The sequence below is a fragment of the Oncorhynchus gorbuscha genome, linkage group LG08 (assembly GCF_021184085.1).
Source record: "Oncorhynchus gorbuscha isolate QuinsamMale2020 ecotype Even-year linkage group LG08, OgorEven_v1.0, whole genome shotgun sequence".
NCBI lineage: Eukaryota > Metazoa > Chordata > Actinopteri > Salmoniformes > Salmonidae > Oncorhynchus > Oncorhynchus gorbuscha.
The window spans coordinates 43042140-43059649 of NC_060180.1; the positions used below are offsets into that span (position 1 = coordinate 43042140).

The 17510-nt window shown below is 42.7% G+C and overlaps 2 protein-coding genes across 2 annotated transcripts in view; both read right to left on the reverse strand.

The window, feature by feature from the left end:
• LOC124040651 (zinc finger protein 512B-like) overlaps positions 1–10814 on the reverse strand; it is a 100147-nt gene extending 89333 nt beyond the window's left edge. Inside the window, exon 1 of the mRNA XM_046357733.1 lies at positions 10063–10814. The gene's annotated coding sequence lies outside the window, so the exon portion shown is untranslated. The remainder of the gene's footprint in view (positions 1–10062) is intronic.
• The window catches only part of LOC124040652 (sterile alpha motif domain-containing protein 10-like), a 155663-nt gene continuing 147938 nt past the window's right edge, over positions 9786–17510 (reverse strand). Inside the window, exons 5-6 of the mRNA XM_046357734.1 lie at positions 10063–10219; positions 9786–9820 (exon numbers count right to left, since the gene is read on the reverse strand). Coding sequence (XP_046213690.1) covers positions 9786–9820; positions 10063–10219 — 192 coding nt within the window. The remainder of the gene's footprint in view (positions 9821–10062; positions 10220–17510) is intronic.

Consider the following 17510-nt stretch of genomic DNA (forward strand, 5'->3'; position numbering starts at 1 on the left):
GAGATATCAGCTGATGTACGAAGGGCTATATAAATAAATTTGATTTGATTTGCAATCCTCTCAACACCCAGTCAAATTATTTTTCCTGGATTGTTAAAGCTATCCAGACGGAGGCAAAGCCAACATGACCTTCCATGTTTCATTTAAAAATCAATACTTTCTCAAACATATGAACTGAACTCGATGGTAACATGCCACTTAGATGGGAGTGGAGTGAGGTAGTACAGAGCCAATGTAATAAGTTAGTATTGTGTTGGAGAAGTCCGAGCATGGAATGAAATCAAGAATTGCATCGATATAGTAGGCTGGAATACCTCATCATTCCACTATCTAATGCATTTTGTTTATATTTAAAGACCATTAAGTTTAGTGGGCTGGAGTGTAGCCTTCGCGCCTGGTTCATGTAGTCAGATGAATCAAGTCCAGGCTTCACCAAATGAACAACAAAGACAGAATGCAAAATGACATTTAATTAAATAGTTTGGGGAATGGCCTGGTCTCTGAGGGAAGATCTTCAGAGTCAGATGATGTACAGAATATCATGTTGATTCTGGCCATCATCACTCCAAAGCACACTGGTTAATGGCTGATGAAATATTGCCAGTGGAGGATCATCCTATTTAATGAATGTTTTATTTTACCCGGTAAGTTGACTGAGAACACGTTCTCGTTTACAGCAACGACCTGGGGAATAGTTACAGGGGACAGGAGAAGAATGAGCAAAATGTAAACTGGGGATTATTAGGTGACCATGATGGTTTGAGGGCCAGATTGGGAATTTAGCCAGGACAACGGGGTTAACACCCCTACTCTTACAATAAGTGCCATGGGATCTTTAATGACCTCAGAGAGTCAGGACACCCATTTAACATCCCATCCAAAAGACAGCACCCTACACAGGGCAATGTCTTCCAATCACTGCCCTGGGGCATTGGAATATTTGAATATTCCATTGGAGGGCCAGTAGTGCCTCCTACTGGCCCTCCAACACCACATCCAGCAGCATCTGGTATCCCATCCAGGGACTGACCAGGACCAACCCTGCTTAGCTTCAGATGCAAGCCAGTAGTGGTATGCAGGGACGGTATATTGCTGGCAAAAAAGTTAATTGACTAAGTGAATTTCATACCAATTAAAATAGTGAAACATTGAAAAAGTTATGATAGAGACACACCCAATACGACTCAAAGCTGATAGAGACATACCCAAGACGACTCAAAGCTGATAGAGACCTACAGTTCTACAATGAACTGACTCAGGGGTGTGAATACTTACGTAAGTTAGATATTTCCGTAAAATTTCTAAAAACAAGTTTTCACTTTGTCATTATGGGGTATTGTGTGTAGATGAGTGAGATACGAAAACTGTGTAATCCACTTTGAATTCAGGCTTTAACACAACATGTAGATTAAGTCAAGGCAATGTATGTACAGTATCAGTCAAATTCAGACACCGACTCATTCCAGGGCTTTTCTTTATTAACTATTTTATACATAGTGAAGAATAGAATAGTGAAGACATGAAGACTATGAAATAACACATATGGAGTCATGTACTAACACTTAAAAAGAGTTAAACAATATATTTTATATTTGAGATTCTTCAAAAATAGGCACCCTTTGCCTAGATGACAGCTTTGCACACTCTAGACATTCTCTTAACCAGCTTCATGAGGAATGCTTTCCAACAGTCTTGAAGGAGTTCCCACATATGCTGAGCCCTTGTTGGCTGCTTTTCCTTCACTCTGCAGTATAACTCATCCCAAACCCCTCAGCTCCTAGCTATAATACTTATTTTCCACCATAATTTTCAAATAAATTCATTAAAAATCCTACAATGTGATTTTCTGGATTTTTTCCCCTAAATTTGTCTGTCATAGTTGAAGTGTACCTATGATGAAAATTACAGCCCTCTCTCATCATTTTAAGTGTGAGAACTTGCACAATTGGTAGCTGACTAAATACTTTTTTGCCCCACTGTAAATAAGCATATCCCTTTCAAAAATGTTTGAAATAAGAACAGATATAGCCCCTGGTTCACTCCAGACCTGACTGCCCTCGACCAGCACAAAAACATCCTGTGGCGGACTGCACTAGCATCGAATAGTCCACGCGATATGCAACTTATCAGGGAAGTCAGGAACCAATTCACGCAGTTAGGAAAGCTAAGGCTAGCTTTTTCAAACAGAAATTTGCATCCTGTAGTTCTAACTCCAAAATGTTTTGGGACACTGTAAATTCCATTGAGAATAAGAGCACTTCCTCCCAGCATCCCACTGCACTGAGGCTAGGTAACACTGTCACCACCGATAAACACACAATAATCGAGAATTTCAAGAAGCATTTCTCTACGGCTGGCCATGCTTTCCTCCTGGCTACCCCAACCCCAGCCAACAGCTCTGCACCCCCCGCAACTACTTGCCCAAGCCTCCCCAGCTTCTCCTTCACCCAAATCCAGATAGCAGATGCAAAACCTGACCCGTACAAATCAGCTGAGCAAGACAACCTGGATCCTCTCTTTCTAAAGTGATCCACCTCCATTGTTGCAACTTCTATTAACACTTTGTTTAACCTCTCTTTCCTTTCGCCCGAGATCCCTAAAGATTGGAAAGCATCCCCCTCTTCAAAGCGGGTGACATTCTAGACCAAAACCGTTATAGACCTATATCCATCCGGCTTTCGACTCAATCACCATATTCTTATCGGCAGACTCAATAGCCTTGGTTTCACAAATGACTGCTTCGCCGGTTCACCAGCTACTTCTAAGATAGAGTTCAGTGTCTCAAATCGGAGGGCCTGTTGTCCAGACCTCTGACAGTCTCTATGGGGTTACCACAGGGTTCAATTCTCGGGCCGACTCCTTTTTCAGTTTATATCAATGATGTCGCTCTTGCTGCGGCTGATTCCCTGATCCACCTCTATGCAGACGACACCATTCTGTATACATCTGGCCCTTATTTAGACACTGGGTTAACAAACCTCCAAACGAGCTTCAATGCCATACAACACTCCTTCCTTGGCCTCCAACTGCTCTTCAAATGCTAGTAAAACTAAATGCATGCTTTTCAACCGTTCGCTGCCCGCCCGACTAGCATCACTACTCTGGACGGTTCTGACTTAGAATATGTGGACAACTACAAATACCTAGGTGTCTAGCTAGACTGTAAACTCTCATTCCAGACTCATAATAAACATCTCCAATCCAAAATTAAATCTAGAATTGGCTTCCTATTTCGCAACAGAGCCTCCTTCACTCACGCCGCCAAACTTTGAAGATGTCATTGACAAAATAGCCTCCAACACCCAACTCAGCAAACTGGATGCAGTCTATCACAGTGGCATCTGTGTTATCACCAAAGCCCCATATACCACCCCCCATTGCGACCTGTATGCTCTGGTCGGCTTGCACTCGCTACCTATTCGTCGCCAGACCCACTGGCTCCTGGTCATCTATAAATCTATGCTAGGTAAAGCACCACCTTATCTCAGCTCGCTGGTCACGATAACAACACCCACCCGTAGGATGCGCGCCAGCAGGTATATTTCACTGGTCATCCCCAAAGCCAACACCTCCTTTGGCCGCCTTTCCTTCCCGTTCTCTGCTGCCAATGACTGGAACAAATTGCAAAAATAGCTGAAGCTGGAGACTTATATTTCCCTCAATAACTTTAAACATCAGCTATCTGAGCAGCTAACCTATCGATGCAGCTGTACATAGCCCATCTGTAAATAGCCCATCCAATCTACATACTTCATCCCCATATTGTTTTTATTTACTTTCCGCTCTTTTGCACACCAGTATTTCTACTTGCACATCATCATCTGCTCATCTATCACTCCAGTGCTAATTTGCTAAATTCTAACTACTTTGCTACTACGGCCTATTTATTGGCATACCTTCTTACGGCAGTAAAACACTGGGGCCAAGCTTCCTGCCATCCAGGACCTCTATACCAGGCGGTGTCAGAGGAAAGCCCTAAAAATTGTCAAAGACTCCAGACACCCTAGTCATGGACTGTACTTTGTGCTACCGCACAAGTCTAGGCCCAAAAGTATTCTAAACAGCTTCTACCTCAAGCCATAAGACTCCTGAACAGCTAATCAAATGACTACCCAGAATATTTGCATTGCACCCCCTTTTTACACTGCTGCTACTCTCTGTTTATTATCTATGCATAGTTACTTTAATGCATACACTTTAATGAATACACTTCTATGCATAGTCACTCTACGTACATGTACATATTACCTTCATTTTTAACTCATCTATTCTTTACTTAACACGTATTTTTCATAAAACTGCGTTGTTGGTTAAGGGCTTGTAAGTAAGAATTTCATTGTAATACCTGTTGTATTTGGCGCTTGTGACATAAAATTTGATTTGATTTGTATATGTGGACAATGATAGATCCTTAGTGATGTGGACACCGAGAAACGTGAAGCTCACTGCCCGCTCCACTACAGCCCCGTCAATGTGAACGGGGGCGTGCTCGGTCTTCCTCACATTGAGGGAGAGGTTGTTGTCCTGGCACCACACTGCCAGGTCTCTGACCTCCTCCCCATAGGTTGTCTCATCGTCGTTGATCAGCCCTACCACCATCCTGTTGTCAGCAAACTTAATGATGGTCCTATTGTGTATTCATTCCGCCATTCGATTGCAAAATGTTACTTAAATGGAGCGAAAGGTGGAGGGACCTACGTGAATTTGTCAAATAGAAACTCTTGTTTTAATAGAATATTTTGCAACTGTGTGGACTAATGATTACACCCCAGATTCTACGCTTAGTAGGGAGCAGGCTATCATGACATGCACAGAAAATAATAGCGATTTAGATTTTCAAAAGTATGTGAGTCTAGAGCAAAATCATCCACCTGATTTATGCTACATAGCATGCTAAATGTGTCTTATCAGATATTAGCAAACTAATAGCTGAGCTGACGGAGATTCAGTGAAACAAAGTCACATGTATTGATTATCAGAGGGCTTTTTAGTCGGGATATATCCTAGGCTACTAAGTGAATGATGAGCAAAATAATCCCCTGTATTACTACAGTAGGCTAAATAGTTAGCTAAACTGCTAGCACAGAGTTCTGATAATAAAGACTAACATCCTCAACACTCAATTTGGCTAACATTTTCACAAATATCTCAATATCAAAACGTTGATTTCATGAAAACTAAAATGTGACATTAATTGATTTATCATGACGAGTCCCCATGCTTGTCTCAAAGCAGAAAATGCTGTCCCAATCATGAACTGGTTGACCACACATGGCTAAAGTATAAAGCTTCAAGTATTTAAAACGGTTGGATGACTTTGGGAGTTTCAGTAAGCAACAATATGATAAATGCCTTCAATGGCGTTAGCCTACTTTATTCCAATATTTTTGTCATTCAGTGATATTCATTCCACAGTGATTATTGAGCGATCCATCGAGCTGTGGTTAAGAAAATGTGCATACATAGTGGTAGGGTTTGCTATGTGATGGGCGAACCGGCCTGTCTCGCAATGTTTAGAATTGGTAACAGCCTAGTAATGGCCACTGCCTAGAAACCATCATTATGAAGCATCAAGTCTCATGAGCGTGTTGCCTACGCCATACTTAGCCAGGACTAGTCCTACTTATGGTTGGTGCAACAGGTGTCAATTCTGACCCCAAAGTCGGACGTAGCATTTAAGACCAACTTCTGTACGCCCAACTGGTCTAAGATCAGCTAGATGCAGGCAAGTGTGTGCAAGGTAGTATTGAATGTGTCAATTTGTCACCTGGATTACCCCAATGTCTCTTGACCTGTCTACCTACGTTATAAACTTTCATTTGTAGGCTAGGTTGTAGCAACCTCATGATGGGTATAGGGGAAATTAGAGTATCAATTAGTAGCCTATGCCTATCGATGTAACATTGAGCTGGGTGAATGGAATATGAACTAGTCATCCAATATGCTGTAATAGAAATAAGCACCGACCGCCACTGTTTCTGACAGTGACTAATTATGCTTAGTAAAATTGATTAGAGTTAGGCCTACCATCATGCTTTCTCAGCATAGTACGCATATATTCATGTCATTCCCCTAATGAATTACTACAGTAGACAAAGGGTCATTCATGTGGTGGCTGCGGTAACAATCTTTTCATTTAATCTTGTATGGTGGTACCGGAGCGCCAAGTCTAGGACCAAAAGGCTACTTAACAGCTTCTACCCTCTAGCCATAAGACTGCTTGACCCCCCCCCCCCCTATTTGTTTGTACACTGCTCCTACTCACTGTTTATTATCTATGCATAGTCACTACATCCCCACATACATGTACAAATGACCTCAAGCTGTACCCCCGCACACTGACTCTGTACCGGTACCCCCTGTTTATAGCCTCCACATTGGCTCTGTACCGGTACCCCCTGTATATAGCCTCCACATTGACTCTGTACTGGTACCCCCTGTATATAGCCTCCACACTGACTTGGTACTGGTACCCCCTGTATATAGCCTCCACACTGACTTGGTACAGGTACCCCCTGTATATAGCCTCCACACTGACTTGGTACTGGTACCCCCTGTATATAGCCTCCACACTGACTTGGTACCGGTACCCCCTGTATATAGCCTCCACACTGACTTGGTACCGGTACCCCCTGTATATAGCCTCCACACTGACTTGGTACTGGTACCCCCTGTATATAGCCTCCACACTGACTTGGTACCAGTACCCCCTGTATATAGCCTCCACACTGACTTGGTACAGGTACCCCCTGTATATAGCCTCCACACTGACTTGGTACAGGTACCCCCTGTATATAGCATCCACACTGACTTGGTACTGGTACCCCCTGTATATAGCATCCACACTGACTTGGTACTGGTACCCCCTGTATATAGCCTCCACACTGGCTTGGTACCGGTACCCCCTGTATATAGCCTCCACACTGACTTGGTACCGGTACCCCCTGTATATAGCCTCCACACTGACTTGGTACTGGTACCCCCTGTATATAGCCTCCACACTGACTTGGTACCAGTACCCCCTGTATATAGCCTCCACACTGACTTGGTACCGGTACCCCCTGTATATAGCCTCCACACTGACTTGGTACTGGTACCCCCTGTATATAGCCTCCACACTGACTTGGTACCAGTACCCCCTGTATATAGCCTCGTTATTGTTGTTATTGTGTTACTTTTTATGATAATTTTTGACTTTAGTTTATTTGGTAAATGTTTTCTCATCTCTTCTTGAACTGGACTGTTGGTTAAGGGCTTGTAAGTAAGCATTTCACGTTAAGGTCTACACTTGTTGTATTCGGCGCATGTGACAAATAAAGTTTGATTTGATTTGGAGTGGGTGGTTTCGGTTGTGTTGTGTTTACCTTTTTTTAATGATAATCACAAAAATGTCTACTTGTGAAACTGATTTTCACACAGACATGCATGCAAACACACACATGTAACACACACACACACCCAGGGAAGCCCTGGGCCCTGTGTATTACAAGGTAGTGGAGGTACATGGTTGTCCCACATATTTTACTCCTTCACATCTGTAAGGACACGTGGTGGAAATTCATCTCCATACAGGGCTGAGAGTTTGATACACTAGGCCAGAAAGACAGAGAGCCAGAGAGACATTATGCACCTTCATAGTCCTAAGATATCTGTACCACTTTCTATTGTGTCTTGACTGACTGTCCTGTCAATAACATTGTTGGCACTAAAACAAATTCATTTTTGTTTACTAGTTTATTAATGTACCATAGTTGATTTTTGATTTGCAATAAAGTATTCAATTCAACCAAACTAAAAATATATATTTTATATTCTATATTCATAGTACGGCTGGGCAATATGTCAAATAAATTATCACGATTATATATATATATATATATATATATATATATATATATATATATATATATATTATTATTCGATAACAATAATTATCATGATATTAATCAATTAATGTTTTAATGGTTTGATATCTTTTTCAGAATCAATAATGCCAATAACAAAACGAAGGCACTTATTTTGAAGATCCCACTCTTTGTCAATATAGTGGATAGTGAGGCTAATATAAGGCTCTGACGTGGGACTAGACCACAGATCTTTAGTAGTAGCAAAATACTTCAAATCTGTCTTGAGCTGTTCCTCAACTTTTTCCCTACACTCGGGAATAGAGTTTAGGCAGTGCGGCATGAGAGAAATGTCTGCAGCTAGGGAGCACGTACCTGGGAATAAATTAAATTGATAAGCCTCTTGAAACGTTCCTTTTCGACTGTGCTAATTGGTAGCATGTCCTTAGCAATGCATAATAACATTTGTGATGCCTTTGTCTTTTCGATGTTTGCATAAACGCTGTCAGTGTTGACTGCTTCGGGCAAACATCACTAGATTGGCTGGTGCTTGAGGGGCGTTGATCAATACCGTGGAGCAAACTCAAACATCACTAGATTGGCTGGTGCTTGAGGGGCGTTGATCAATACCGTGGAGCAAACTCAAACATCACTAGATTGGCTGGTGATTGAGGGGCGTTGATCAATACCGTGGAGCAAACTCAAACATCACTAGATTGGCTGGTGATTGAGGGCCGTTTATCAATACCTGTCACGCCTTGGTCATTGTATTTTGTGTTTTCGTTATATATTTGGTCAGGCCAGGGTGTGACATGGGTTTAGGTTATTGTATTTTCGTATTGGGGTTTGTAGTATTTGGGATCGCGGCTGATTAGGGGTGTTGTATAGGCTTGGCTGCCTGAGGCGGTTCTCAATCAGAGTCAGGTGATTCTCGTTGTCTCTGATTGGGAACCGTATTTAGGTAGCCTGGTTTCGCTTTGTATTTCGTGGGTGATTGTTCCTGTCTCTGTGTAGTTTCACCAGATAGGCTGTAATTAGGTTTCACGTTCCGTTTGTTGTTTTGTATTTTGTATCGTTATTTCATGTGTCACTTTTTCTATTAAAGTCATGAGTAACCTCCACGCTGCATTTCGGTCCGACTCTCTTTTGACAAACGAAGAACGACGTTACAATACCGTGTCACAAACTCAAACTTCCCTAGATTGGCTGGTGATTGAGGGCCGTTTATCAATACCGTGGCACAAACTCAAACTTCCCTAGATTGGCTGGTGATTGAGGGGCGTTAATCAATACCGTGGCACAAACTCAAACATCCCTAGATTGGCTGGTGATTGAGGGGCGTTTATCAATACCGTGGCACAAACTCAAACATCCCTAGATTGGCTGGTGATTGAGGGGCGTTAATCAATACCGTGGCACAAACTCAAACATCCCTAGATTGGCTGGTGATTGAGGGGCGTTTATCAATACCGTGGCACAAACTCAAACATCCTGCATGTTCCAAAGAGTGATTTTGCTTCAGATGTTGAAAAAGGTTTGTCGTATTACCAGACTTCGTAGCCACCTGTCTACGGCACAATTTGCACCAAACATTGCTCTGCTCTTTACTGTTATGACCAGCAGGGATACTTGTGGTGCACCTTGAACACACACATATGAGGTGAACACACACCTGATCAAAGGGGAGAAGCCACACACACACACAGATTCTGAGTTATGTGTATTACTGTTATACAACACCGTTACTGCTACCTTGCAACTATTATACTGCTACTTTAGTAGTATTGCCTACATTTGATACCCTACTTTCCAATTCATGGCAGTTAGAAACCAGGACAGCATACAGCTGGCTGCAACCAAAGCGGAAACCCAGAAGCCTACTATGGAATCAAATTAAAGCCGACAAGGGAATTAACAAAAGTAACAGCGTTGAGAGTTGAGCTATTTGGGGAGTGTAACACTTACATGTTTGAAGGCTGCACAGGCACACAGTCAAACATCTAACACAACCTGCCATATTCACCTCTTGGTCCATGTGACATATCTGGGTGAAAACGGCAGGTTGAGTTGCGTCTGTTTTACTCTAGATGGTTACATTGCGGCAATGGTTACATTTGCGTATGGAAATGTGCCACACTGGTGCATTTGAACGCTACTGGCCAATGTTTCCAGTGTTATTGATGAATATCATCGGGACGTTGTCTTCTACTAGACCTACCTGGAATGTCGGAGTCCGGCTGGGTGGCCCGGGTCACCCACGTACGGGTCAAGCCGTAGGGCTGCGCCTTTCCCGGTCTTACATGGCAATCACACCTGCCGTGTTGAGCGTCGGTGCAGGCGGACTGCCAGTCGTCACGGTCGGTCCTTAGCCCCCTCTGTGAATCCGAGGAAAGAGGAGGAGGGGGCGATGAAGAAGAGAGAACGGGAGGAGGAAAAGGGAAATTCCTATTTAAATCCTAGAGACTTTCACCCTTTTCCAGCCTTCACTTGCCCCCTCTCTCATATGCATGAATATGTCAACCACGAGGCACGTAGTCAACCTCAATCGTCTCGTTGGCAACTCAACGCGTATGAAATCAGCAGGCAGGAAAGATCGAGACGGCTCCGACTCCTTGAAGATAATATTTTAAATACAAGGTTTAATCTGGGCAGTGAAGCAAAATGGCGACTTTAATACGAAGGAGGAGTATTACAAATCATTGCGCTGGCTGAAGCTAAAGGGAGACACACAAATATGTTTAGTGCAGTAATTTGCAATAGCTGCACGAGAGTTAGTTCGAGTAAAAGAAAACGAACCGGAGGAAAAAAGCAACGAAAAGATTCGACCTCGGTCGCGTTCGTTGCCGTCTGCAGTTCCTTACCTCGGGGTTTTTACACGGGTATTATCTTCTCTGCGGTGTACAGTAATATAGTAAGTAGTGTGTTGGTTTATGCGCGTTTCCACTACCTTTGACAGTTGCAACTACAGCCTTCAGGCAACTTACAAACTCTCGCGTTATTATGAATGTAATCGAGCATGTAATATTCGGGGGTTCTGCCTAATAAACCCGGTATGATACCGCTCATCCGAAGTAACGCTGTTCGGTCATGACGAAAAGGGGTTAAGGCTAAATTCTTAAAACCAGGCTTGATTAATCGTTTTAATCTGGTACCACTAAACATTCGGCTTTTATCGTTAAGTGCAGTTTCAGGTAGCCAGTTGAACGCACGGCAAAAATAACCCCTCGATTGTAATGTGTTTTCGGGCTGTTTCGTGGGTTTCATCCAGTCCCCCCAAACCACTGCTGGGGTAGCAATCAAAACTTGCATAGTGATACTGGGACAGAATTGAAAAGGCTTTTCAGCTCTTATCAGATCAATCAATTTGATATAGAATGTGAAATAAATTACGGGATGATATGAAGACTATTATGGTTGAGCATTGCCGAGGTGTCATTTTATTCCAAAAAACCAAATCAATTTCGAAAACCAAGGTCACCTGAAAGTTTCGCTTATTTTCCCCGCTAATAAACGATTATTTATGATGATGATGATGATGATGATTATTATTATCATCGTCATTATTGTTATATTTCTGTCAGCAAGTGTCTGTATGAGCTGCTAAATGTTCCCCATGTTACTCTGCTAATGATATTTAGGTCTAATGAATGTGGCCTGTAGGTCTACTTCTGTATCATAGCCACATGCAGTGGGCTCACACAACCAGAGGAGACTTCAGCTCTCTCTCTCACAGTGTGATTGGTGTCAGGCAGCATGACCTAATCATCAGAAACAATGATGTAATCTGTGTACACTGGCTGTTCCCCCCAAACCCCCAGAAGAGGGCAGGGTATACTTATTTCAGGGCTGGGCAATATCAGAGCCCAAGCAGGGTCATAGGTGTAAAATGTATGCTACTTTCCACCACTCTTTGAAGTAGTTACTGACAGTGGTGGGAAAAGTACCCAATTGTCATACTTGAGTAAAAGTATAGATACCTTAATAGAAGGTGGGATATCCCTCCTAAATAGCTTGGGCTAATGTTCCTATCGACTCAGTAAGGCCAGCAGTCTAGTCTTTTTAAATGTATTTTTATTGGTATGTAACTGTTATGAAAGTTGTACAGTCAATTTAAACGCCACTTTAAACGTGTTCTTTAAAGTAAAAGTGAATGTCAGCCAGTAAAATACTACTTGAGTAAAAATCTAAATGTATTTGGTTTTAAATATACTTAAGTATCAAAAGTAAATCATTTAACATTCCTTATATTAAGCAAAGCAGACAGCACCATTTTCTTGTTTTTAAAATGTACGGACAGCCAGGTTCACACTCCAACACTCTGAGATTGTTGTGTTCTCCACGTGTTCTCTTGATAAGTGTGTGAAGTGGACTATTTTCCTGTCCTGCTAAGCATTCAAAATGTGGCGAGTACTTTTGGTTGTCAGGGAAAATATATGGAGTAAAAAGTACAATATTGTCTTTAGGAATGTAGTCAAGTAAAAATAAAAATATATAAAAAATAAAAATATATTTAAGTAAAGTACAGATACCCCAAAAATGACTTAAGTAGTACTTGAAAGTATTTTTACTGAAGTAGTACTTGAAAGTATTTTTACTTCAGTACTTCACACCACTGCTTACTGGTGAGACATGACTTGACAGTGAAAGCTATGTGGAGGAGCCCTTGCTTTCACCTGTCAAGTTATGTTAAATCAGGTAAGCCTGCTTCAAGGAAGGAATTATTAAGTATGCTGTTCTAATGTATTCCATCACCTTTCCTTCTCTGCTTCTCTTCTTCTGGACTGATTTGAAAGAGTTTGTAGGGTGAAAGTAACATGACCAAAAACCTGCCTCCTTTCATCTGTCATAGCCTCAGAGCTTTAGAGTGTGTAGCCACATTTCATTATTGCCAGCTTTCTTAATTTGCTCTACGATGGTTGTCTACCCCATCACATATCTATGAAATATCCAGTAGGGATGTTGCCTCAATACTGGGTTGTGACGCTTGTGAGACTAAGATATAGACAGGCCACAGGAGAAGCGACAGACAATTCAAATCTAGAATTGATTATTGGTTGGTATCTTTCAATCTTATGAATCTTGTCAGTGAGTGTAGTATTTCCTCAGCTCCTCTGACAGAGCGTTGTTCCATTATTCTTTCCTTTTGTTTTGATATTGACGAGACATTTCCTAAAGCATACTGGAAATGTAACTCTCTTTGAGAGTCATTTTGTTTACAGTCTAAAGACCTTATCAGAGAAGCCTGTCTCGATTCTGCTCTTACTTATACTAACAAATGGTAAAAGATTAAATTCTGAATTCGATGTCTTGCCATCATTACTGGTAAAATGCGAGTTCGGAAAAGATTTTCCAAGCAGATGGATATTATTGTTGATATTAACAGGCTGAGCAATAAACTTGACTTAAATGAAGATGAAAAAGCCAAGCTTGCTAAATGCCAATTTGGCCTGCACGACATATACAGCGATAAGGCAAAGGGCACCTTCATCCGTTCAAAGGCCGAATGGACAAATGTGGAAAAAACATGATTACTTTCATTTGGAGAAGTGTAGGCAGACTAGAAATAGTACTGCATCCATTTATGTAAATGACACCGTAATAGTTCTTATACCCAAACCAAAGAAGGGCTCTCTTTACCTGGACAATTGGAGACCAATCACATTGTTGGCAACTGACAATAAGTTACTAGCCCATGTCTATGCCAATAGGCGGAAACAAGGCCTTGATGATATAATCAGTGAAACTCAATCAGCCTTCATTAAAGGAAGGAGTATTCATAACTGTATACTATTGGTATTGGATATTTTTGATTACAGTGAGTTAATGGAAGATGATGGCTTTATGTTGTTTTTAGATAGTTTTTAATGGATTTTGACACTTTAGAGCACAACTTTATATTTAGAACTCTACTTTTGGGTTTGGGGAGATTTTCTGTAAAGTGATAAGGATGATGTATCCCGCCGAAGATGGTGCCTCTTCCTGTTCGGGCGGCGCTCGACAGTCATCGTCGCCGGCCTATTAGCTGCCATCGATTCCCTTTCCTTATGTTCTGTTAATTGGGTCTAATTGAGTGCACCTGTTTTGAGTTAGTTTTGTTTATAGGCTATTTAAGTGCACTAGTCCCGCTGGGTATTGTGCGGGCTTGTTCTCTGTTTATTTGGTTTTGGTGTATTTAGTGTGATCGCTATTTTTCCGGACAGTTTTTGTCCTGTGTATTTTGGATGGGTTGTTTCATGCGCCCTTGTGTTTTGAATGTCCATGTCTCCGCTGTCGTTGGAATAAAAGATCAACGTACGGAATTACCTGCTCTCTGCGCTTGACTCCTCCACTCACCATTAATAGAAGTCGTAACACTAATTTCTCTATTGCTAGAGGAATTAGACAGGGTTGTCCAATCTCCCCCCCTTTTATTTATTTTAGCCACAGATCACCAGCCATATTTCTTAACAAATCTGAGCACTTTAAAGGTTTTTTTTTTTTTAACGTATTTTTGGTATAGATAAAAATATCAGTCCATTTGCAGATGATGCTGCCCTTTTCCTAAAGGGCTGCTATTCCCTTGGCTATTGACAGAATCAAGACATTTTCTATGGCCTCTGGGTTGACTCTCAACCTTAACAAATGTGATCTCATGCCAATTCATTGCTGTGACTGTCAACATTGCCTCCATACCAGTTAAAAAGGAAGTTACATATTTAGGAATTGTTATCACTAAAAACATGTCAGATAGAGAATCTTTAAACATCGCTAATAGGATTAATTCCATAATTGTTTCATTAAGTCAGTGGCTGCAATGTGATATCTCAATTTTGGGTCGTATTATTTTATCCAAGACTGATGATTTATCTAGAATAATTGACCCATCAGTCCCCTTTTTCTTTCTTCTTAATAACATAAAACAATTCTGTTATATTTAGATTTATTTAGAGGAATAACATGTATATTAAATATTCAGACATTTCAATTAGTGAAAGACTATGATCGTGTAGGTTTACAGGCTATTCATTTTGAGTCATTAGTGGGTACTTTTAGAATTAAATGGTTGAAATAATGTCTAATCCTACCTCTATCATATCTCTAACAGTCTGTTTAATAAACTTGGTGGACTTGAACATTCCCAATGAAATGTGATTTCGACCCTCCAAGTTTCAGCAGCAAATTAAATTTTTCTGGAAAATAATAGTCTAGCACAATTGACCCATTGATTTGGAATAATAGAGCTATTCAATTTAATAGGAAATCCATTTTCAAATCCATGCCATTTGTTAGACAACACTGGGGAGTTTCATTGGGGAGTTCATTGGTAAATTTCAGGTTAATATTACTCAGATATAATATATTAAGGTTTACCTGTCATGCCGGTGAAAGAGGACCCAAAAGCGACTTAACAGAAACAGAGTTTATTCAAGTCCAAACAGGGAATAACAGAAATCCTCTAGTCTGTAGAGGGGAATAACAGGAGAAGCGGCCACAGACTGCAGGTCGCTTCGGGTAGGCGCAGGCCGTAGTTGACAGAGACACCTGCTCACACGCAGCATCTGATGAAGGCAAAAAACACGACAGGACAGGGCGATACACAATCACAGCAAAAAACACGACAGGACAGGGCGATACACAATCACAGCATGGTGAATGCTAAACAAGGAACCGACGGGACAGGAACGGAACACAAAGGAATAAATAGGGACTCTAATCAGGGGAAAGGATCGGGAACAGGTGTGGGAAGACTAAATGATGATTAGGGGAATAGGAACAGCTGGGAGCAGGAACGGAACGATAGAGAGAAGAGAGAGCGAGAGAGTGAGAGAGGGAGGGGGAGAGAGAGGGATAGAAGGAGGGAAAGAACCAAATAAGACCAGCAGAGGGAAACGAATAGAATGGGGAGCACAGGGACAAGACATGATAATAAATGACAAACATGACAGTACCCCCCACTCACCGAGCGCCTCCTGGCGCACTCGAGGAGGAATCCTGGCGGCAACGGAGGAAATCATCGATGAGTGAACGGTCCAGCACGTCCCGAGACGGAACCCAACTCCTCTCCTCAGGACCGTAACCCTCCCAATCCACTAAGTATTGGTGACCCCGTCCCCGAGAACGCATGTCCATGATCTTATGTACCTTGTAAATAGGTGCGCTCTCGACAAGGACGGGAGGGGGGAGGGAAGACGAACGGGGGTGCGAAGAAAGGGCTTAACACAGGAGACATGGAAGACAGGATGGACGCGACGAAGATGTCGCGGAAGAAGCAGTCGCACAGCGACAGGATTGACGACCTGGGAGACACGGAACGGACCAATGAACCGCGGAGTCAACTTACGAGAAGCTGTCGTAAGAGGAAGGTTGCGAGTGGAAAGCCACACTCTCTGGCCGCAACAATACCTTGGACTCTTAATCCTGCGTTTATTGGCGGCTCTCACAGTCTTCCCCGCAGACAAAGGCAGACCGGTAATGAAGTCTAAGGCGATGTGAGACCATGGTCGAGAAGGAATGGGGAGCGGTCTGAGACGACCGGCAGGAGGAGAGTTACCCGACTTAGTCTGCGCGCAGTCCGAACAAGCAGCCACGAAACGGCGCGTGTCACGCTCCTGAGTCGGCCACCAAAAGCGCTGGCGAATAGACGCAAGAGTGCCTCGAACACCGGGATGACCAGCTAACTTGGCAGAGTGAGCCCACTGAAGAACAGCCAGACGAGTGGAAACAGGAACGAAAAGGAGGTTACTAGGACAAGCGCGCGGCGACGCAGTGTGCGTGAGTGCTTGCTTAACCTGTCTTTCAATTCCCCAGACTGTTAACCCGACAACACGCCCATAAGGAAGAATCCCCTCGGGATCAGTAGAAGCCACAGAAGAACTAAACAGACGGGATAAGGCATCAGGCTTGGTGTTCTTGCTACCCGGACGGTAAGAAATCACAAACTCGAAACGAGCGAAAAACAACGCCCAACGAGCTTGACGGGCATTAAGTCGTTTGGCAGAACGGATGTACTCAAGGTTCTTATGGTCTGTCCAAACGACAAAAGGAACGGTCGCCCCCTCCAACCACTGTCGCCATTCGCCTAGGGCTAAGCGGATGGCGAGCAGTTCACGGTTACCCACATCATAGTTGCGCTCAGATGGCGACAGGCGATGAGAAAAATAAGCGCAAGGATGAACCTTATCGTCAGACTGGAAGCGCTGGGATAGAATGGCTCCCACGCCTACCTCTGAAGCGTCAACCTCGACAATGAATTGTCTAGTGACGTCAGGAGTAACGAGGATAGGAGCGGACGTAAAACGTTCTTTTAGAAGATCAAAAGCTCCCTGGGCGGAACCGGACCACTTAAAACACGTCTTGACAGAAGTAAGAGCTGTGAGAGGGGCAGCAACTTGACCGAAATTACGAATGAAACGCCGATAGAAATTAGCGAAACCTAAAAAGCGCTGCAACTCGACACGTGACCTTGGAACGGGCCAATCACTGACAGCTTGGACCTTAGCGGAATCCATCTGAATGCCTTCAGCGGAAATAACGGAACCGAGAAAAGTAACGGAGGAGACATGAAAAGAGCACTTCTCAGCCTTTACGTAGAGACAATTCTCTAAAAGGCGCTGTAGAACACGTCGAACGTGCTGAACATGAATCTCGAGTGACGGAGAAAAAATCAGGATATCGTCAAGATAGACA